Source organism: Agaricus bisporus (assembly GCF_000300575.1).
Source record: "Agaricus bisporus var. bisporus H97 unplaced genomic scaffold AGABI2scaffold_4, whole genome shotgun sequence".
NCBI classification, from domain to species: domain Eukaryota; kingdom Fungi; phylum Basidiomycota; class Agaricomycetes; order Agaricales; family Agaricaceae; genus Agaricus; species Agaricus bisporus.
In genome coordinates this window covers 475,849-494,481 of record NW_006267367.1, presented here as the reverse complement: position 1 = coordinate 494,481, position 18,633 = coordinate 475,849, and the positions used below count along the sequence as shown (strand labels likewise).

The window sequence follows — 18,633 nt, the reverse complement described above, 5'->3', positions numbered from 1 at the left end:
AAGACCAGCAGCACGACCAGTCAGTCCTCTCCCATGGCCCTCCCTCTCGAACTCCTCGACAATGTCTTTGCCACCCTCGCACCCGCTGACCTCCTCGTTCTCGCCCGCACCTCCCCCGCCTTCTTCCCCATCGCCCAGCGCCATCTCTACCGCTCCATCTCGCTCGGCCCTTCTACCAAGAACCCTCTCGTCGTCGTTCTTCTCGCCAGGAACCCTCACCTCGCGCGCTGTGTCCGCTCCTTCCATGTCAGAATGGAGCCCCGCTCTCCCATCTTCAGTTCCTTCTACACTGCTCTGGCGAAAGCTCTCGTGAACATGACTGGGCTCGAGTCACTTGAACTCTCGCTCACAACCTGTTCCTCTTCGGTCTTGCGCGCAGCCATCTCCGACCCCAGTGTCAGCTATCCCCGTCTTCGCCACTTTTCCTCTTCCATTCCCTTTGACTCGACGGTTGTCGACTTTCTCTCCAAGGCTCCCATCCTCGACTCCCTCTCTCTCGATCACATCCCTGATCCAAAGTCACCCCCGCTGACACCACTCGTCCCGCTCTCTATACTCCCTGCCTTGTCCCAGTTTACTGGCCCACTACATGCTGCCCTGGCCCTCGTACCCAGCCGCCCACTGGCCAGTGTCCAGCTTCATGACGGCGATCTGACTGAGGAAATCGTCGAAACCCTCGCCGCCTCTTCCCAAAACCTTCTCAATTTTTCTGCCTCCACAAGCTCTCCCCCACTCCCCATACTCCGGAGCATCAGTCGCTCCATGAGCAATCTCGTCTATCTCCGGCTCATGAACACCCAAAATTTCCTCGACGTCCCAGATAGAGTGAGTTTGGTCATCCGAGGCCCCATTCCAACACCGCTAATGTCATCTTGTAGACTTTTTTCCTCCAAGTTGCCGAGGTTCTATATGACATCCTTGAATTGTCCGCATTTGAACTCTGCGGCATGTACTGGAACTCTTCCAAGCGGAAAATCTCTGAAACAGAAGAACGAAGAATATGGACAACACCCTACGAAATCTCATTTCCCAGTCATGCCGATTATACCGAGTTTGACGACGCCCATTCACTTTTCCCCTACTGACTCTGCCTATCGCCAAGCCTATGTAACATTCTAGAATTCACATTACGAGTTAATCACCTATTTAATCATCAACATCCCACTCAAAAGTACCCATAGAAACTTGTTCTCCGTTTGCTTACATAGTAGTTCCTATGAGCTACCACTAATTATAATAATTCTCTTACTGCCTCCGAGCCCGATCTATCGCATTTATATTCCCGACACCGGACAGCTTTCAACGAACCGACCTGTCCATCTTCATTTCATCCCTGCATCCAGTATTGCCGATAAACAACTTCATAACAACCAGGCCTCAACCCATTCATTGATCACACGAGCCCACACATACTGTATCTCTACTCTTGGACTCGCTTGTCCCTATCAAAAAAACCCCTACCGGGCCTCTGCTTCTTAGTGATGCGATTCGTGTGTTTCCAACGTTTCATGTTTCACGTTCTTTAAATGACTTAGGGACGCCGTTTCCAAAACTGCGGCCATCATCAGAGAAGTAGATTAACATCAAACTGCATAGAATGCAGAATGACTCTGCGCATCTTTGCATGACACCCCACACTACAACCGATAGATATCAGGTGCGAGTTACAAATAGATATTTCCATACGCATCTTTGGAAGAACCGATTGAATGAAGTAGGTACACATCATAGACGAGTATGTAGTTAGTTTTTTACGTGCATGAAGTTGAGACCCTGGATAGAGTTATGTTCAGGTCCCAGGATCAACCTGAGCAAGACGACGGGCCAAGCGTTTTTTTGCTTGCGCCATCGCCCTGGCTGGTCTCTGCATCAGCTTGAACCTGAGTTATGCTCTCTGTTATACGGCGTCCGGACGGAGCAAGGGAAAAAAAAATACAAACGGTAAATACTTACTTAACTTATCAGGTCGTCGACATCGGAATGATGCGTTTTTGGTCAGGTGACCGTGATATACTTTCGATTCCTTACATTACAATCTTTTCGATACTTGACTTGTTTCCTTTTAGACACTCATGAGTAAACGACCTCCCAATGAGCTCGAAAGTCGGCTTCATAAAGCCATTCTTTCCACTCCAAACAAGGTGCGGAGAGATAATGCTATTTTGAGTTGGAAAAACCGCGCTAAAAACTTGGTTTATAGGAAATGACGGCCAAGGACACTGAAACCATCATTTCAGAGCCAAATGCCAGGGAAAGAGCACTTAATTTTTTGCTTGGAGTGGGTCTCATCAAGACGCTTGTCGATTCAAACCGTAGGGTTTCATTCAGGGCTGTTACAAAAGGCGAATTAGTCGCGTATGTTCAAGTTTTCTTTTTAAATGAGGTCATAGGTTTAAATTTGACTAACCGTTCGATACGCCACGGCTATAGAACAAAAGACTTGAATGGAGAAGAAAACCTCGTGTTCAGTCATATTAAAGCTGCTGGGAGTGAAGGTAAAGTTCGTCTCGTAAACACTGTCATGATTCCAATGATGTCATTCGTAATTGTCGTTGCTCACTCACTCTCACTCAGGGATATGGACGAAGCACCTCAAGACAAAGACAAACCTTCATCAAACGATTATAGATCGGTCCCTCAAGACATTGACGCAAAAACGACTCGTGAAACGTGTCCCTTCCGTTCAGGTACACAATAACCACGTCATATTGTAAATCCAGTTATTCAATTGACTCCACATTCGAACTAGCATCCGACCCGAAAGATATACATGCTTGAAGGCCTGGAACCTTCGATATCGTTGACGGGTGGTCCATGGTATACGGATAACGAATTAGATACGGAATTCATTCAACATTTGACTGAAGTCTGTTACAAGTTCGTTCGTGACACGGTCAGTCCAAATGCATTGACTCTGATCTTTGCACTTATAATATAATAGACCTTCCCGAAACGCAAAGAAGGTGGTGGTGAGGGGGTGTTGTATGCTATATCTAATCCACCGAGATACCCCACTGCGCAAGATATTCGGTCTTCTTTGAAGAAAGCAAAGCTTACGGAAACGGAACTGTCAGTCGAACACGTGGAAATGCTTCTAAATGTCCTCATTCTGGACGGCAAAATCGAAAAAGTAGGTTCACTCCCTGGGATGCATGACGACATTTTTTTTACTGAACTGTCGCTGCTCTTAAGTTGCCTGCATTCGGAACCTCCATGTGGGATTCTATAGCTAATGACGAGCCTGAATCCGATTCCGATAGAGAAGAGAAACAGAGGAAGAAACGCAAGTCCAAGTCTGTAGAAGAGAAATCGCATAGCAAGAAAAGGAAGAAACGGAACGAGTCAGAGTCGGAAGAAAGCTCATCGTCCGAGGATGAGTCACGAATTAAAAGGCGAAGGAAACGGAGAAAGGATGACGATGAAACAGAATCCGAGCCGGAAAGCGCGACACTAAAGAGGAAGAAGAAGAAAAAGAAGGTCGAGATCGAATCAGATTCCTCGGATGCCATGACCGACGGGGAACCGAAGAAGAAAAAGAGGAAAAAGCTTGGTGTCTTGAGCCCCTCAGATGCCTCCTCTTCAGAGGAAGATGAGGTCCCCCGGCGTAAACGGAAATACCTGGGAAGATCGCCATCACCTTTCCTATCAAGATTTGGTGATGAAACGGACGGCAGTGTATATCGAGCCATCAAGGAAGAGCACTTGTCTCTCGGCTGGTCGGAAGCCCCTTGTACTCTTTGTCCATCGTTTGATTTCTGCAAAGGCGGCGGCCCGGTTAACCCAAAGGATTGTGTGTATTATGGGGAATGGCTCACGGCGGCCTCTCTGAACGCGATCGAAGATCAAGAATAGATAAGATTTGATGAAATACTATAACCACATCCCCGGATATTGATTCATTGCATCCCGAAACGCTCAATCACATTCTCGACAAACGATACAGCATCATACTGCTTTAGCCATTCATGAGTGTCGCTTTCATGAACGACTTCGGTTTTGCCATTTCCCACAAATTCTGCGACGACACCTTCGTATGTGTCTTCGTTATCCTTCAGTTCGAACATCTTAAAACTCCAGCCTATCGGAGTTTCTCCATCTACCCGAAGAATTCTACTCTGCGCGTCAAATTCGACACGTTTGAAATCGAAGCCAAGACCAAGTCCCAGGGCTTTGGTATAAGCCTCTTTCATGGTCCACATCCAGAAAAAGGTCTGTAACTTCTCTTCGGTAGATGATCCGGAAAATATCAAATGATGCTCGTGCGGAGTCAGCTAGGCGGGAAGAGGAGGAGGAGGGAGTAAATCAATCATGAGCAGGTCTTCTGGGTAAATTAGCTTCGCACCTGATCGCCTACAGTGTGAACAAATGATGGAAATGACTCTTTCCCCGGAATGTGTAGTTTCATGATGTCGATGCCGATACTGCGCGTTGGAGGGTTTTGGTTCCTGGAAAAGGCCAATGCGATTAGGGAGTTATCATGTGTAATGTTGAAACCCAGGGGAGGGTTTAACTCGGGGGAAGCCTGAATTTGGGGGGGTGTCTAATTCAGAAAAATGGACTTGGCACTTGATCATTCTGGTGTACGAACGATGTAAGGTTTCCCGGACTCTGTGGTAGAGAACCGAATGATACTGGGGTCAACACCCAATTCGTGCAGCATAAGCCGCCGTAAGAGATGCCCGATCAGCGTTCCTAATTGTTTTGGGAAAGGGAGATGAATTTGGCTAGGGGTTTTTCGGTTTGAAGATAATGGAAGAGGTATGGATCTTACGGCATGCGTCTTCACGTCGATAAAACCTCCGAATTCGTGTGGCGGCCTCTGGATCGAGGGTGTCGATGACTTTAAGGGCGCGCTGATATAACTAGAGTTGACATTGACATGGATGTCTGGCGTGAATTCCATTTTGAAGAGGGGAAAAAGGGGGGCTCACGTCGTCGGTGAATAGTGTGGGATGGTAGAGGACGGCCCAGACTTGCATGGAGGACTCCATGGGAAGAGTATTACAAGGAGGAAGACTAATGAGGGAGTGGCTTTACGGTAATGTGTATGTGCTACTGCTTAATTACTACGCTGTGACGTTATCTTATCTCTCAGATGATGTACCCCAAATGCACTCAAGCTTCTCGTCATCTCTCTCAAACAATTCACTTGGTGTAATGTCGGCAAATAACGGACCTCTTTTCGTCACTCTTGGATTGTTCATCGTCGATGAATTCGAATTCAAAGACGAGAATGGTGAACCTACTGGAAAAACCCTAAAATCACAGGCGGGGTTACCCTTTTGTTTTGACGTGCTCTGTTGGGTGACTGACGATGAACGTTGTTGCTTTAGATTGGCGGAGGGGGGACGTATGCGGTTATTGGAGCACGAATGTGGTTCGGATAATCTTTTCTATATTGTCCCCACTTGTTCTTGGAACGCGATAGGTTGCCACCTGGAAGAATCGGTATGATCGTGGATAAAGGATACGACTTTCCAAAGGAAATAGAAGAGAAACTACTAGGCTATGGAGAAGATATGTGGTTGTTTAGAGATCAACCAGATCATCCGACGACCAGGGCCCTAAACTCGTATCACGGCGATTACAGAAAGTATGAAAGAACTCTAGGAGGTGTACGGGGTTTAACGGAAGCTCTTGTGCAGTTTCAAGTATCTAACGGATCGAATACGTATTACTCCGAAAGATATCGAAGGCAGCAAACTTGGCCGGCCCCGTTATATTCACTTCATTTGCTCTCCAAAACGTGCTAAACAGATCTTATCGGATATTCAAGAAGTTCCTGAATGGTCTCCCATTGTGATATATGAACCCATCCCTGTACGTAGGCTATACAGCCTCCACGCATGTGTATCAACAGGTTTTATAGGACAGTTGCGTCCCAGAAGCTTTGCCGGCGTTGAAGGAAGTTTTGCCAAATGTACATATATTGAGGTGGGGGGATTTTCCTGCGTTTGCACTTTATACTCATCATACTATAGCCCGAATGCTGAAGAGGCATTGAGCCTGCTTTCTGTGCCCCATCCACCGACGAGATCCAGTATCGAGAAGGCAGCGCAAACGTTTTTGGATTTCGGCGTCGCTGGAGGACAAGGATGGGTCATCATTCGTAGTGGTCAACTGGGTGCCTATGTGAAATCTCGGGGAAAGGAAGGGGTCTGGATTGACGCTTTCTGGACTGAAAGCGAAGAGGATGCACGACACGTAGTTGATGTTACAGGTGTGTAAAATCTGTGGCGCTGAGAGGGCGAAAAAACTGATATTGGACCTAGGTGCTGGAAACAGCTTTCTTGGCGGACTGGCAGCTGGCCTTACCTTCTCTGAAGGGGATGTGTATGAAGGTGAGCCAATGACGTTGGAAAGAAGACGCAAACTAAGGAGTCATTGCGATAGCTACCCTCTTCGCTACGGTGTCTGCCTCCTTCGCGATCGAGCAAGGAGGATTGCCAGTCATGACAGCCGACCCTCAAGATACTGACGTGACAAACTGGAATGGGGATTCGCCCATGAGAAGGCTGGAGAAGTTGCGCGAAAAGCTGCGAAAGCGAAATGAATAAGTATAGGCGTACAGATGATACTACAAGATGGTCATTGCTGGGTAGATTGAAACTTTGCGCGACTCGCAGCGAATAATTTCTCCTGCTCAGCGAGGAGCTCTTCCTCTGTCAATCCAGACTGCTCAAACTTGGAAACTTTCTTTTCGCGGTCCTGCAAGGGTTTTAAGTTTTGTAGCGGAAAATAAGTGGGTGGGTGAATGACCGACTTTTTGCTGTTGTTTGTGGTCCTTCAGCACATCTTCTACCTCAGATGTGAAGGAATCGAAGCCGAGGCGCTAGGGTACTTGATGAACAGAAGGAGACCATTAGAGTGGCTGGAGACGTACCTTGAGAGCACTAATGATATGTTCTGGTGCTATCGTTTTCTTAGACTCTTGTTCGCAGATCTCGTTTGCCTCTGATGAGATTAAGTGTATAAATTCTGGTAGTAGCCAATCAGGAAAGTGAATTCACAATGAAAATGAGTATACTTCACCTACACAACACTCTATGACAAGGTCCCTGGTTTCTTTTGCGCAAACGATGTCATTCGGCAGTAATTCTGGAGATGGACGGGTGAGGACAGACAAGAGGACAGAGAAGGAGAACGACGAGACCTGCGATCATTTTGGAGACGGTAGCTTTGGGAAGAGAGAGGTCGTCGTCCCCTGGGGCGCCTGTGTGGCCCTCGCGGTCTGACATTGTGGCAAAGAGGCGGGAGGACAGCCATCAGCGCTGCTGAAAACTCCGCACGTGCTCTTCGGTCCAGCTACCACCATGTCGTCCGTAAGTCCTTCCCCGTTCTCTCCACTGGAAACCCTCCTCAGTCGTTCGCAGGTCAACCCAGTCAACCCAAAGCCGTTTCTGCAGGAGCTCACCGGAAAGCCCGTCTTCGTTCGCCTAAAATGGGGCCTTGAATACAAAGGCTTTCTCGTTAGCACGGATGGCTATATGAACCTCCAGGTCAGTTCTACTTCACGCCTCAAGCTGTCAGCGCCGTTATAATAGTCTTCCAATTGAAGCTTGCAAACACCGAAGAGTTCCAGGACGGTAAATCGAACGGCGCTTTGGGAGAGGTTTTCATTCGGTGAGTGGCGCGTATCTGCGCGATCTCGCGCATATGGCTTATCCTGTGATTTCAGGTGTAACAATGTTCTATATATTATAAGTCGCTTTCCATCTCGCTCACGTAGTGCCTCATCTGACATTGCCGCGACTATACAGGGAGGCTACTCAAGAATAATGTATAGATATTGCTCTCAAAAAAGCTGGAGGGTGTTAGTCTACGATTTGCACTGTAATCCCGGTAGCAAAGTTCCCACGCTGATCCGCTGAGTCAAGATGTGTCGAAAGAAAAAAAATACTTCACTCCTCTCCCACCAACCACCATGGCAAAGTCAACACGGTCCAAAGTCAAGCGGTCTTTCCGCAACAAGAAACGTGAAACTGGCGTATATGCAGCCACAGAGGCCGCTCGCCTTCAGCGTCTCAATCTCAAACTTCAACAAACGATAAAAAGCAAAGAGGAAGGCGAGGCTGATGCTGATCCAATGGAAGCTACCACAGATAACCCAGGTTGGTCTTGGTTCGTGCGCCTTGGTATGCTCGACCCCAGTGATATCACTCTGGATAATCTTTCCAACTTTCCAATTCACTCTTCCCGCATCTGGGAAGGTGCTACTCTACTCGACTCCGCTTTTCCCCAGGATGACCTCCTGATCCATACCTCCCATTCGCCTTCAGTCTTCAATCATTAATGACTTCCTCATTAATAGCTCTCGAACCATCCACTCCCGAAAATCATTCAAACGACACAGGTTCGAGCACGTCTTCCAACGTCGTCAAATCCCATATGAAATCCATATTTTGTCTAGATTCTATGCAGATTGATACAGAATCACAATCCAAACGCATATCAACGCATGGGCCTCGTGGCTCAAGGAGAGAAGAATGGAGGAAATCGAAGGGCCTAGCTCCTCGACCTGCCTCTCGTGGAATGAACAGACAGGGTCTTGTAGCGGGCCGACGGAAATCAGGTCGGTCGAAGAGGAGAAGATGAACAAGCAGATATACCCTTGCATCTTATGTATCACCCGTTTGCTCCAGTTGTGTGTGTTCCTGAGATTGTCAAATTTGAGTGTTATATGTTCGACCCGTGTTCGCTTATCAGAAATAGTTCTCTGACTTGTTGTTTTTCTTTTCGAGTATTAATTGACGACCTCGTTCATGTTCTGTGATTCTACACCGTTGAAGGTAGCTATTTATAGATATAGCACCTTGAAAACAGAGTTAGCATTTATACGTCGATTGTTCAACCCACATATAACACCCATCAGAAGTATTCGGATGCCGCTGACTCCCATAGTGTAGACGCTAATTTGCATCTGTAACTTGTCCTCCTTTGTTAGAAATCTCTGTTTAATTTAGCCAATGGTCTCCTTCGTCCACAAATTTGAAGTATAAACTGGGTGCTCGAGAATTGACAATATTTCTGTCGTTTAAATGGTGCGCATAGGCCATCAGTACTTTGGCAATTAGCTTTTTTTTCGCTTGTGCAAGCTAAAAAAGCGAGAAAAAGCGAGAAAAAGCTGTTGCCACATTTTGGGCCCGGATTTTGAAAAAGCTGGCCTCCTGTAGATGCCGTGAAAAACTGAAAAAGCGAAAAACTGAAAAGAAAACTGAAGATTATAGACATTACTACTAAATGTACCTAATATTGAAATGACTATTTTATGATTTCAGCTTTTGCCCAACTTTTGCGCTTGTATCAAATTCGCAAAAAGGCCGAAAAGCGACAAAAAGTGAAAAGTAAATTGCCAACTTGCTGATGACTACGCTTACGATAGATATAACTTCCCGGACATGCATGCATGATTAACGGTGCGACCGAAGTTGAGCTTGAAGCGAATCTCCGGATCAGTGACTAAATCAGCACTGCCCGACTGTCGTTCTTAGGCCGTCTTGCAGAGAATCGAGCTCTAATGGCCGCGAAAGCAGATTACTTGCGGCCGTTCCCTCGTCGATAACGAAACTCGCTGCGACGGAGGCAGCCATGTTGAAGGCAAGAATCATAGGACTGATAGAAAAGGACATGGCGGTATTTACCTAGTTAAGGTTGTGATACCCACCCAACTCAGAGATGAAGTGAAGAAAGGCGACCTTGTCAGAGTGTGAGCATGCAAACTTGTCAGCAAAGTTTAGAAAAGACTTTACGCGTACGGAAACTCTGCCATAGTGATGTGCTCTGTCGTTACGTGAACTTCAGGACGAGCGGAACTCATTCCTTTCTCTCTCCTTGACCAACGAGGGACGATACTTGGCTTAGTGCCCTTTTTGGCACCAACCTTACTCATTTCATGGACATAGGTTTCCGTTGCGCTGAACTCCATAAGACGAATCACTGCACGGCAAGCCGCGATTGAGCTAGTACGTTTGAGTTCTGTGAGTGCAATCTCCGCCAAAAATTAGTTCGAACTCACGTTATCATTGCAGCAGGGACCTGTCAAATATTGATAGGGAAAATACAGTCAGCTCCGCACACATCAGAGCGAACGGATCGGAAGAAAACGTCTTACCGTGGCAATCCTAATGCGAATAAGTTCAGTGATGGAAAACTTTAGATTAGCGTGAGAAGACGTACACGTTCATGGGCGCTGAAGGTGTCATCGACCGAGTCAGTATTGATCTTACAAAGGTGGGCAATAGATGACCCACTGTTCAGATCAAGGATATTGAGGACCTGGATGAGATAAGTCTTCTGTGGACCCAGACCCCGTGAATGAAAGCTTACCGCTGGAATACAATTCATAGAAAACGAAATTAGAAAATAAACGAGTCCGTCGTGGAAAAGAAGTTTCCAAAGGTCTGTTCGTGCAGTATGGCGACCTAATAGAGCGACAGCGCTGAAGACGAGGATGATGAAATCAAAGGCCATCGCTAGAAAGGTTTTCGCATCGTCAAATTGTAGGTTGCAGGAACAAACAGTACTTACTGAAAAAGAAGGTGGTATTGAGAAGGCGTGGGCTCGTTTGGGTGACCGTACATATGCCCAGCTTGTGATCCCACTCGGCGACCACAATGAACATAGTCCGGTAAAGGAGACCCCAATGCGCCAAACAGAGGACAGTGAGCGTTGCGATAATGATTTTCTTACGATTCCAAAGTGCAATGCTTAAATGACGTGTGGCGTAAGTGAGTTAATCACTCAATGATCAATGAATTCACTCACGTTCTCAACATTAGTGAGGTAGAAGCACACAAGATGGTCATATTCCCCGCCCACTGCAGAACGACGATTGAGATTTTCGTTACGACAGAGTATCAATAAACCTACGGAGTTGAATGTGTAAAGGGCCTAAAGGAATGTTTTTCAGCGACATAGCTCCTTGACTAGAATTGTTGCACGTACTCGACAATTAATCTATACGCTCACCAAATTACTTGACGGGGTTGTGGCAAAGAAGATCAATAACTTACTTCGGTTGTTACCGTCAAAGATATTATACTGTAGGCGTTAGAAGGTCAGAAATGAGATGAACAGAGTTGCTCCTCTCGAACTCACAGTCCAGTGAATGAAAGGAGCATGCAGTAGCGACAGAAGAAGAAAAATACTAGGGAGAAATTAGGGGACGGGCATTCAAGTAAGTAGAGCTACAAACTCTATGATCAAAACTCAGTCAGTACTCAGTGTTCAGGGAAAGAAACAAAAAACTCACCAAAGGCCAACGGAAGGCGCGGCGCCTGGCGATGAACGACCACTCAAAGTCAAAGTGCAGAGTGAGTTCCCATAGGTAAACACCCAAGAGCGCAAAAAGTAGTTTCTCAAAAACAGCTACCAACACATGGGCGGTCAAGTCTTTTCATCATTGCAGTTGAAGCCTACCTGCGTCCCTCGCTATTTCCTTTGGATCCGACCAGTTTACCATGGTAATCGTCAACGGGGGAGTACCGTACAGCGCGTTGCGTTATTTGGGGTCACTTTCGAGGTCTTTGTACGGGACAAAGGAAACATGAATTCGATCAAACTCCAATTTTTAAAGCTTCCTAGCGCCCAGTGGAGAAAGGCCAGGCGAACAAGGTTTCATGAAGTGCACCATTTTTGTTACTTAGCTCCGTTCGGATATTCCATTATTATCTTGACTATCACGGTCTGATGATAGTTTCCTTGATTTGTACTTGGCTAGTGAGTTAATGTCCGCTTTCGTTTCATAAATCATTGTTCTTTGACGTTGAGTGATGATTTGAGATGAAAGACGTGCCACATGTGACTCGGTAATCATGATGAAGCCTGTCGTGAATGGGAAAGGAGAGGGCCAATAATGGCTGATGTTTACCTAAGTCTGGATAAAAATATCTTTATTAAGATCATATGGTTCATAGAAGAAAGAAAAAATTGAAAGAACTACATACTTATAAAGGCAAGGGAAAAGAGTTGCACCATGAAGATGAAATACATAAAGTGCACTAAATTTACCGCTCAAAGGGCGTATATCCACTGTGGCGTTAACGTTCAATAAATCTGATCCACAATGGGACGCTCACGACTTTTGGGAATTAGAAATGCGAGTCGAAACGTTGCCTTTCCACGTCGTCACGGATTGGTGGGTCTCATACTGGACCGCCGGTAGGGAAGCATACAGTATGAAAATAGACAAGTACATGTAGTCCGAGAATGAAGGACGAACAACATCAACTACACCAAAGAGCTACTTGTCCATCAGCGCCGCTGCTCAGAAGCCATGGTTGTCGTGTACACCATTTTATTTGTAGCACACCCAAACCTTCCTGAACTTGATGGCCGCGTAGAATCTTCAATGGTACGATAAGAGCATCAGTGAGAAGGTCATTATAGACCCGTGCATGGAATACTTGAATCGATCCATCATCTGATGAGGATGCGAATAGCGGATATGTCGGGTGATAACAAACAGAACGGATAGCACGAGTATGATACCTAGGATTTACGTTCGTTTTTTTTTGTTGCAATCAGATTGACTCAAAATAGCTCACCTCAGGCTCTTATACGGTTTGTCACTAAGCTCCAGGTCAAACCAGCATAATTTTCGATCATATCCTCCGACGATTAAGTGATCGCCGGAAGGATGAATATCCATGGACGATATCCATTTCATACCAGGGTTTAAGGTTTTGAGTAGCTGCTGCTCTGATAGATTGTAGATACGGATGTATTGCTGAGTCTGATCCATTCATTGAGTACTAATTGAGTACGAGATAGAAGTGGGACTCACAGCAACGAAAAAATGGGGTTTCGTGGGATGAAAAAGGACAACCTGCACTGACCCTTTGACTTTTTTGAAAGGGGCTTGGGAGTGTCTGCGGGACATCTGGTGTATCCAGACATTATTCTGAGGACCACCCGTGGCTGTAAGATTATTGAATGACGGCTTCTGAGATGCTGAATATGTCATGCACTTACATACGGTCGCGACATAATCACCTCTACGATGCCAGGCAATATGGGTTGGAGTGCCAGATGACGAGGGTAGGCGAATGGATAAAATAGGCTTATCAATAGATTGACCATCCAATGATATTGATTCCCATGTAAGTGGTGAAGGTGATGGCTGGGCAGGTAGCGTTGATGGAGATAGAAGTGACTTCGTGCGAGAGTAGATATCGTCGGGCAAATTTGGAGGAATGAGAAAATGCAGTTCCTCCTCACTTAAGAAAGTATGAGCTGTGAAGTAGGAAGCATATTTCAAGCTGGTTGATGAACTCACACTCCAATGATAAGATAGCTGACATCCATTCTGGGGCACCATTCGATGGAACTGACTTTGTTCTTGAATTGCCATCGTTTTGTTTCCCGCCCTACATTAACCTCCCAAAGACTGACAACGCCTCCCTCATCACCACTTGCTACCCAGGCACCATCGGGACTGACAGACAAGCAACGAGCTCGGCCTTTCGTGTGCGCGAAACTTAGGCTCTTATAATTTGGGAACGGCCTGAGCGTGCTTGGACTCGGTAACTTGGGAATCAATGATTTTGGATCCATATTCAGCTTGACTCGCTGCACACGGGGCGCGAGATACAGATCCAGCTGACGATGGAATCGTTCTTGAATAAAACGATCGTATGCTGGAACAAGTCGGAGCGATGGATACTTCTGCGGGAGGTAGTCGCGTTCACGATCTTCTCGATCTTTTTGCTTCCATTCTTCTTGCTCTTCTGTTGTCGGCAGATATTCCTCAGGCGAATTATAGGACTCTGAATTGGTGGGTAAACGGACTTTGGGAGCGGGGGCAGGTGGTTGTTGAAGCGCTGAGGGCTGGTCCGACCAGATAGAGAAAAACTCCATTTTGTTGGTCGACTTTGGTTTATTGGGGACAATGCGCCCTTGCCGGATAGCGCGTACAATTTTCATAACCTAGCATGTAATTCAGGAGGGAGGACGAAAAAACGCAGGGAAGCAATAGGCTGACCTTTTGTTTTTCCCATTTACTTGGGATCCAACGACGTTTGGGTTCTGGTGCAGCAGATAGCGGCATTATCTCTTCCTTTCCTTTTCCTGTGAACCATTCAACCATGGGCTCGTATGGGTCATAACCAATATCCGGATTTTCGCCTTTATAAAGTCGCCGAATAAGATCTAGTTCTTCATTTGTTAAAGGCTTATCCATTTGAAGATTTTTATCAAAGGCGGACATCCTGATTGAAAATTAGTCAAGGCGGAGAGGGAGAGAGCAGGAAGCCATACCATGCATCTGGGTCATCCACAGTTGCAAGGAACTTGTCCAGTTCATCGCCGCGAGCCGGTCTGAGTACCTTCTTGCCATTAATATCGTAACCGATATGTGGCAAGTCATCGTACCAGTGCATCGGAATATTACCGACGCGATTTGGTGCCTATGTATTTTTTCATTCTCAGCATATAATCACCAGTGACAAAAGGGCGTACATCTTCCGTCGAAGAATCAGAGTCGTAATCTGCTTCGATTTCCGGATACACGCGTTTTGGTTTGCCAGTAATATCTGAAATCTCTGTTTTGGCTTTTGGAAAAATTCGAAGAGATGCATCTGAGTCCAATTCATCTGAATCATCGTCTGACTGCAGTTCGTCGTCATCTTCAATTTCTTCCTGGTCGCTCTCTTCCTCTGAGTCGCTTCCAGGGTCAATTTCCGGGAATTCTTCCGTTTCATCGTCATCCGAACTGACTGGCCCGGTATCTTCTTCGTCGGTGAGCATTTCAAGTTGGACTGTGTTCTGAGGGGTATATGTGTCTTCGTCCACCTGCTTTCGTTTTCTACTATTTTTCAAGCCATCAGGAGGCATGACTGGTTGTCGAGGGTTTTTTCAGCACTGAAGACTGAAAAAGTTATTCGAAGGTGATCTGAAGTTGTTGACTAATACAGACAAACAATCAACTGGGACTGAGCCCATTCCTCGAATTTGTAACTCGAGGATTTCTATGCGGCTGTTCTCAAATTCATATCAATGGGGACGAGTCAAATGCAGCTCTCCGTTGGTATTACTGAGGAGGATTGCTAGGCGCTTCCGGTGCAGCTTGAATTTCGTGACGAGTTTCGCGTGATGTGTGACGTGTCGAGGGTGACGGTGAGCTAATGGCTGGCTGGCCCTCCTGTTTCCTGTTCCACGTCCTCGATTTCCTGTTGCCCAGTCTTGGTCCAGCCTCGCTCCTACCATGTTCATCCTCAATTGGTTCTGGGACGTCCTCTCTTCCCTTGGTGAGTTGTTGTGAAGATAACCTCAATGAATGACTTTTGACCGTGTGCCTCGTGCTCTAAAATACTTAGGTCTCCTCCACAAGAATGCTAAAATTCTTTTCCTCGGTTTAGATAACGCCGGGAAAACTGTACGTATGCTATTGCTGCAAGCAACGGCGGAGACTGACCTGGTTTTTTTTAGACACTGTTACACATGTTAAAGAATGACCGCCTCGCTACTCTGCAGCCAACCCTTCACCCGAGTATGCTTTTTTGGAATGACCACCCCTCTCAACAATGCAACTCATTCACTGTATTCACGTAGCTTCTGAAGAACTTGCCATTGGAAACGTGAAATTCACCACGTATGACCTGGGTGGTCATCAGCAGGGTGTGTCCAGACCGTTTATGTCTTTTTGTGTAAAGTGTTCTTACTCGTTTCCCCCGCGTTTGTAGCTCGTCGCCTCTGGAGGGATTACTTCCCCGAAGTCGATGGCATCATCTTTATGGTGGACAGTGCTGACTTTGAGCGTTTCTCCGAGAGCAAGGCTGAACTTGATGCATTGCTCTCTATTGAAGAGCTTTCAAAAGTCCCCTTCTTGGTTCTCGGAAACAAGATTGATGCCCCTGGTGCAGTCAGCGAGGAAGAGTTGAGGCATCATCTGGGACTGTACCAGACCACCGGCAAGGTTCTTACTCATTTAATTTTCTGCAGTCATGCATTCGGAACTTAACAATGTGTAATTAGGGAAAGGTCCCTCTAAGCGACATCCGGCCCATTGAGATATTTATGTGTTCCGTTGTGCAGAGACAAGGGTATGGTGAAGGTATGTGGCTATCATCAGTTCAACGTCTTTCAAACCCTGACTTGTGATACCTAGGTTTCCGCTGGCTCTCACAATATGTGAGTAAAACTATCCTACTGTTTCGTCGTACGAAGTGCTGACATACCATGAAGATCTAAACAGGAGTAGGTCTGCTACATATTCGTCTATTTGGGACAATCTTGCGCCCGCCCTAGTTTACGTAGTAGTTGGTGTTCCTCGCTATTATTTCATTGTTCTTCAAATTATCCACTTCTATTGAAACTTGTGAGCGAGGACACACTTGACCTGAAGCTATGCCGTCCGAAGATAACATGAGTAAACAAGTCTGAATTGCTGTATCAATGCATTCAACGCTTTTTATTTCGTGAGCTCAAGATGGTCAATTATGGAGGAGGTAAATTTCGTGTCTATCATCGTCCCACCATTTCTTGACCCTTTGCATAGACGAAGTATCGGCACTTGTAGTCGACATTGGAACTTCATCGGTTCGCGCGGGTTATGCAGGGGACGATACGCCAAGAGCCATCATCCCAACTCACTATGGCTACATGTCCACCAATCCCGATGCCGATGTTGTTATGGGGGATACTGGTGAAAATAATGCAGAGTCTAGTAAATCAAAATTTGCGAAACTATATATTGGCCAGTCGGGGCCTTCGATATGGAGGGAGGGTATGGAAGTAGCCAATCCTATCGTCGACGGTCTTAGTGAGTCGATGTTATGCAACAACTATCTTTGGTTGTGCGTATTAATCTTGAATTGCGTAGTAAATGACTTCAGTCCGATAAAACCTCTCGTTGACCATGCCATCTCGGATGTCATGCGTTGTAATCCTGCCGAACACCCAATCCTTGTTACCGAACCAACCTGGAACACACCTGCTAACCGAGAACGTATGGCAGAGATCATGTTTGAAGAATTCCAAGTTCCTGCGTTTTATATCGCAAATACTGGTGTCTTGAACGCGTGAGTCTGGTTTGAATATATATACGCGCTTTTCTTTTACAAAATTTGGGTTAACCGAGGGTTCAGTTTTGCAGCTGGGAAAGGGACAGCATTTGTGGTTGATGTTGGTCAGGCAATGGCTAGTGTAACGCCCGTTGTAGATGGATTTGTGTTACGCAAGGGTGGGTTTACTATAAGCAATACTGAGAGTCGCCTGACACTCTTAAGGTCTCGTTTATTCTAGTCTCCCAAAACTCGTGCGCGCCCACGCTCGCCATATTCTCGTCACTCCTACACCCAGTCGATCAGGCATTGCCCTCCTTCCTCAACAAATGATTGATTCAAAAAATGTAGGGTGACCACCTACTAAAAGTGTATTCCATTCTTGACCCATACTCCATGGTTTAGGCCATCGAACCAAATATGCCTGTTCAATTTACCGCACGTCAGGATCGGATTCCAAAAACAACGGAAACTTGGCAGTCGTGGGCCGAAGAACGCGAGATAGATGAGTGGATTCAACATTGCGCTGCTGTTCTGGACCAAGGATGGAACGACGCGTAGGTATTCCAGTAACACGCGATGGAGATATATCATACTTACCGGCTGGTGATGCAAATAGTGCTGCTCAGTCTCGCCCTCCGAAGTTATACGAGTTTCCAACGGGCTTTAATACCTACTTTGGTATGGAACGGTACCAAGTAGGAGAACAGTTCTTCTGGCATTCGCCAGCGCTCGTCGTATGCGCCCATTTTTCTAATCCCCAAGTTTACCTCGGCTGAAAGCTGTGTTTTTTCCTAGGCGTCGAATCCGAATTTACCAAAAAACATTCCTGCTCTAATCACCGAGTCGCTTCGCGCTTGTGATGCAGAGCTACGTCAAGTCCTCATGGGCAATGTAGTGCTAACTGGAGGCGGGAGTCAATTTGCAGGATTCGCTGATCGTCTGAGCAATGAGCTTACAAGAACATTTCCTCACGTATGTCAAACGGAATTTTATATATTGCCAATCGTATGACTGACTCTGTATCATAGGCCAAGATACATGCACCTGGTAATCCCATTGAACGGAGGTATGGAGGCTGGCTCGGAGGCAGTATCTTGGCGAGCCTGGGTACCTTCCATCAGTTATGGATCAGTAAAGAAGAGTGGCAGGTAAGCGAAAATTTCGTCATTTAGTGCGATATATTTGATAGACCTCCTTTCAGGAACACGGGAAGTCGATCGTGGGTCAGCGCTGCAAGTAGCTACTTTCTTGTCTGTTCTTTCGTATTTGCCTATGGTTCATATCGATCTATGCATGGCTTCACTGCAAACACCTTGAGCGGGTAATTATTTGGGAAACCAACCGCATCACGCGGCTGGAATGAGTACTGGTATCGAAACAGTCGAGAAGCTATGGAACAATTTAATTACAGAATCGGAGGGAGGCGCTTGTAAAAGAATGGAGGGGTGTCCTAGTCAAAATGGAAGATCGACCAGACACAGAAAGAACACGATCAAAAAAACCCTTTTCTTGTACTTTTTCTTTATACAGAAGATACTCATAAAAGAAGGATGGAATAATAAAGAAAAGAATCCAGCTATTTGAGCAGCCAATGGGAGATTCACAGAGAGGAGAGCGGATTAATAATCAA

The 18,633-nt window shown here is 46.2% G+C and overlaps 9 protein-coding genes across 9 annotated transcripts; 4 read left to right on the top strand and 5 right to left on the bottom strand.

Moving 5' to 3' along the window:
* The first annotated feature begins 19 nt into the window (after positions 1–19).
* On the top strand, positions 20–1,252 carry AGABI2DRAFT_191682 (hypothetical protein). The gene is made up of 2 exons (XM_006459822.1): positions 20–825; positions 879–1,252. The coding sequence occupies exons 1-2, from the start codon at positions 34–36 to the stop codon at positions 1,083–1,085; spliced, it is 999 nt and encodes a 332-aa protein (XP_006459885.1). The 5' UTR covers positions 20–33; the 3' UTR covers positions 1,086–1,252.
* An 820-nt stretch (positions 1,253–2,072) lies between these two features.
* On the top strand, positions 2,073–3,991 carry AGABI2DRAFT_202311 (hypothetical protein; the record flags this gene model as incomplete). The annotated part of the gene is made up of 7 exons (XM_006459821.1): positions 2,073–2,141; positions 2,201–2,355; positions 2,431–2,495; positions 2,575–2,687; positions 2,750–2,893; positions 2,942–3,130; positions 3,193–3,991. The coding sequence occupies 7 exons, from the start codon at positions 2,073–2,075 to the stop codon at positions 3,850–3,852; spliced, it is 1,395 nt and encodes a 464-aa protein (XP_006459884.1). The 3' UTR covers positions 3,853–3,991.
* AGABI2DRAFT_219279 (hypothetical protein) lies at positions 3,966–5,017 on the bottom strand (the record flags this gene model as incomplete). Its single annotated transcript, XM_006459820.1, has 5 exons — positions 4,932–5,017; positions 4,772–4,862; positions 4,589–4,692; positions 4,343–4,522; positions 3,966–4,271 (listed from the first exon to the last, which is right to left on the bottom strand). Coding segments are annotated over exons 1-5 (741 nt in total), but the record flags the coding sequence as incomplete, so codon positions are not given.
* A 134-nt stretch (positions 5,018–5,151) lies between these two features.
* On the bottom strand, positions 5,152–8,774 carry AGABI2DRAFT_135160 (hypothetical protein). The gene is given in 18 exon segments (XM_006459819.1): positions 5,152–5,268; positions 5,334–5,377; positions 5,429–5,820; positions 5,870–5,934; positions 5,982–6,220; positions 6,273–6,341; positions 6,394–6,708; positions 6,764–6,832; positions 6,884–6,978; positions 7,033–7,095; positions 7,113–7,115; positions 7,154–7,322; positions 7,374–7,499; positions 7,559–7,623; positions 7,679–7,700; positions 7,759–8,111; positions 8,312–8,353; positions 8,411–8,774. 6 exon segments carry the CDS (start codon positions 7,236–7,238, stop codon positions 6,589–6,591), a joined length of 435 nt encoding a protein of 144 aa, XP_006459882.1. The 5' UTR covers positions 7,239–7,322; positions 7,374–7,499; positions 7,559–7,623; positions 7,679–7,700; positions 7,759–8,111; positions 8,312–8,353; positions 8,411–8,774; the 3' UTR covers positions 5,152–5,268; positions 5,334–5,377; positions 5,429–5,820; positions 5,870–5,934; positions 5,982–6,220; positions 6,273–6,341; positions 6,394–6,588.
* Positions 8,775–9,745: 971 nt separating this feature from the next.
* Positions 9,746–9,925, bottom strand: AGABI2DRAFT_149852 (hypothetical protein; the record flags this gene model as incomplete). Its single annotated transcript, XM_006459818.1, has 1 exon — positions 9,746–9,925. The coding sequence occupies one exon, from the start codon at positions 9,923–9,925 to the stop codon at positions 9,746–9,748; it is 180 nt and encodes a 59-aa protein (XP_006459881.1).
* A 227-nt stretch (positions 9,926–10,152) lies between these two features.
* AGABI2DRAFT_67334 (hypothetical protein) lies at positions 10,153–11,461 on the bottom strand (the record flags this gene model as incomplete). Its single annotated transcript, XM_006459817.1, has 10 exons — positions 10,153–10,275; positions 10,327–10,472; positions 10,528–10,706; positions 10,765–10,817; positions 10,870–10,890; positions 10,945–10,956; positions 11,013–11,040; positions 11,098–11,146; positions 11,248–11,367; positions 11,419–11,461. 10 exons carry the CDS (start codon positions 11,459–11,461, stop codon positions 10,153–10,155), a joined length of 774 nt encoding a protein of 257 aa, XP_006459880.1.
* A 672-nt stretch (positions 11,462–12,133) lies between these two features.
* Positions 12,134–14,853, bottom strand: AGABI2DRAFT_202296 (hypothetical protein). Its single transcript, XM_006459816.1, has 8 exons — positions 14,458–14,853; positions 14,257–14,405; positions 13,982–14,207; positions 13,277–13,926; positions 12,973–13,217; positions 12,785–12,918; positions 12,546–12,733; positions 12,134–12,489 (listed from the first exon to the last, which is right to left on the bottom strand). The coding sequence occupies exons 1-8, from the start codon at positions 14,830–14,832 to the stop codon at positions 12,225–12,227; spliced, it is 2,232 nt and encodes a 743-aa protein (XP_006459879.1). The 5' UTR covers positions 14,833–14,853; the 3' UTR covers positions 12,134–12,224.
* A 285-nt stretch (positions 14,854–15,138) lies between these two features.
* AGABI2DRAFT_191676 (GTP-binding protein sar1) lies at positions 15,139–16,339 on the top strand. Its single transcript, XM_006459815.1, has 8 exons — positions 15,139–15,245; positions 15,315–15,373; positions 15,427–15,486; positions 15,549–15,615; positions 15,681–15,913; positions 15,973–16,051; positions 16,106–16,128; positions 16,183–16,339. Exons 1-8 carry the CDS (start codon positions 15,203–15,205, stop codon positions 16,186–16,188), a joined length of 570 nt encoding a protein of 189 aa, XP_006459878.1. The 5' UTR covers positions 15,139–15,202; the 3' UTR covers positions 16,189–16,339.
* A 53-nt stretch (positions 16,340–16,392) lies between these two features.
* AGABI2DRAFT_191675 (hypothetical protein) lies at positions 16,393–18,315 on the top strand. The gene is made up of 10 exons (XM_006459814.1): positions 16,393–16,445; positions 16,496–16,759; positions 16,820–17,018; positions 17,085–17,179; positions 17,226–17,347; positions 17,406–17,557; positions 17,620–17,737; positions 17,799–17,975; positions 18,032–18,151; positions 18,205–18,315. The coding sequence occupies exons 1-10, from the start codon at positions 16,427–16,429 to the stop codon at positions 18,241–18,243; spliced, it is 1,305 nt and encodes a 434-aa protein (XP_006459877.1). The 5' UTR covers positions 16,393–16,426; the 3' UTR covers positions 18,244–18,315.
* Positions 18,316–18,633: the final 318 nt, after the last annotated feature.

Excerpts from the sequence above, each read along its gene's own strand:
- AGABI2DRAFT_191682 (XM_006459822.1), top strand. The coding sequence starts at position 34 with ATGGCCCTCCCTCTCGAACTCCTCGACAATGTCTTTGCCACCCTCGCA. Across the intron at positions 826-878 it reads TCCTCGACGTCCCAGATAGA|ACTTTTTTCCTCCAAGTTGC; the intron begins GTGAGTTTGGTC and ends GTCATCTTGTAG.
- AGABI2DRAFT_135160 (XM_006459819.1), bottom strand. The coding sequence starts at position 7,238 with ATGTCAGACCGCGAGGGCCACACAGGCGCCCCAGGGGACGACGACCTC. Across the intron at positions 6,833-6,883 it reads ATATCATTAGTGCTCTCAAG|CGCCTCGGCTTCGATTCCTT; the intron begins GTACGTCTCCAG and ends CAAGTACCCTAG. Across the intron at positions 6,709-6,763 it reads ACCACAAACAACAGCAAAAA|GACCGCGAAAAGAAAGTTTC; the intron begins GTCGGTCATTCA and ends AAACCCTTGCAG.
- AGABI2DRAFT_202296 (XM_006459816.1), bottom strand. The coding sequence starts at position 14,832 with ATGCCTCCTGATGGCTTGAAAAATAGTAGAAAACGAAAGCAGGTGGAC. Across the intron at positions 13,927-13,981 it reads GTAAATGGGAAAAACAAAAG|GTTATGAAAATTGTACGCGC; the intron begins GTCAGCCTATTG and ends ATTACATGCTAG. Across the intron at positions 13,218-13,276 it reads AGCTATCTTATCATTGGAGT|TGAGGAGGAACTGCATTTTC; the intron begins GTGAGTTCATCA and ends TACTTTCTTAAG.
- AGABI2DRAFT_191676 (XM_006459815.1), top strand. The coding sequence starts at position 15,203 with ATGTTCATCCTCAATTGGTTCTGGGACGTCCTCTCTTCCCTTG. Across the intron at positions 15,246-15,314 it reads GGACGTCCTCTCTTCCCTTG|GTCTCCTCCACAAGAATGCT; the intron begins GTGAGTTGTTGT and ends TAAAATACTTAG. Across the intron at positions 15,616-15,680 it reads CCTGGGTGGTCATCAGCAGG|CTCGTCGCCTCTGGAGGGAT; the intron begins GTGTGTCCAGAC and ends CCGCGTTTGTAG.
- AGABI2DRAFT_191675 (XM_006459814.1), top strand. Across the intron at positions 17,019-17,084 it reads AATACTGGTGTCTTGAACGC|TTTTGCAGCTGGGAAAGGGA; the intron begins GTGAGTCTGGTT and ends CCGAGGGTTCAG. Across the intron at positions 17,558-17,619 it reads GACCAAGGATGGAACGACGC|TGCTGCTCAGTCTCGCCCTC; the intron begins GTAGGTATTCCA and ends TGATGCAAATAG.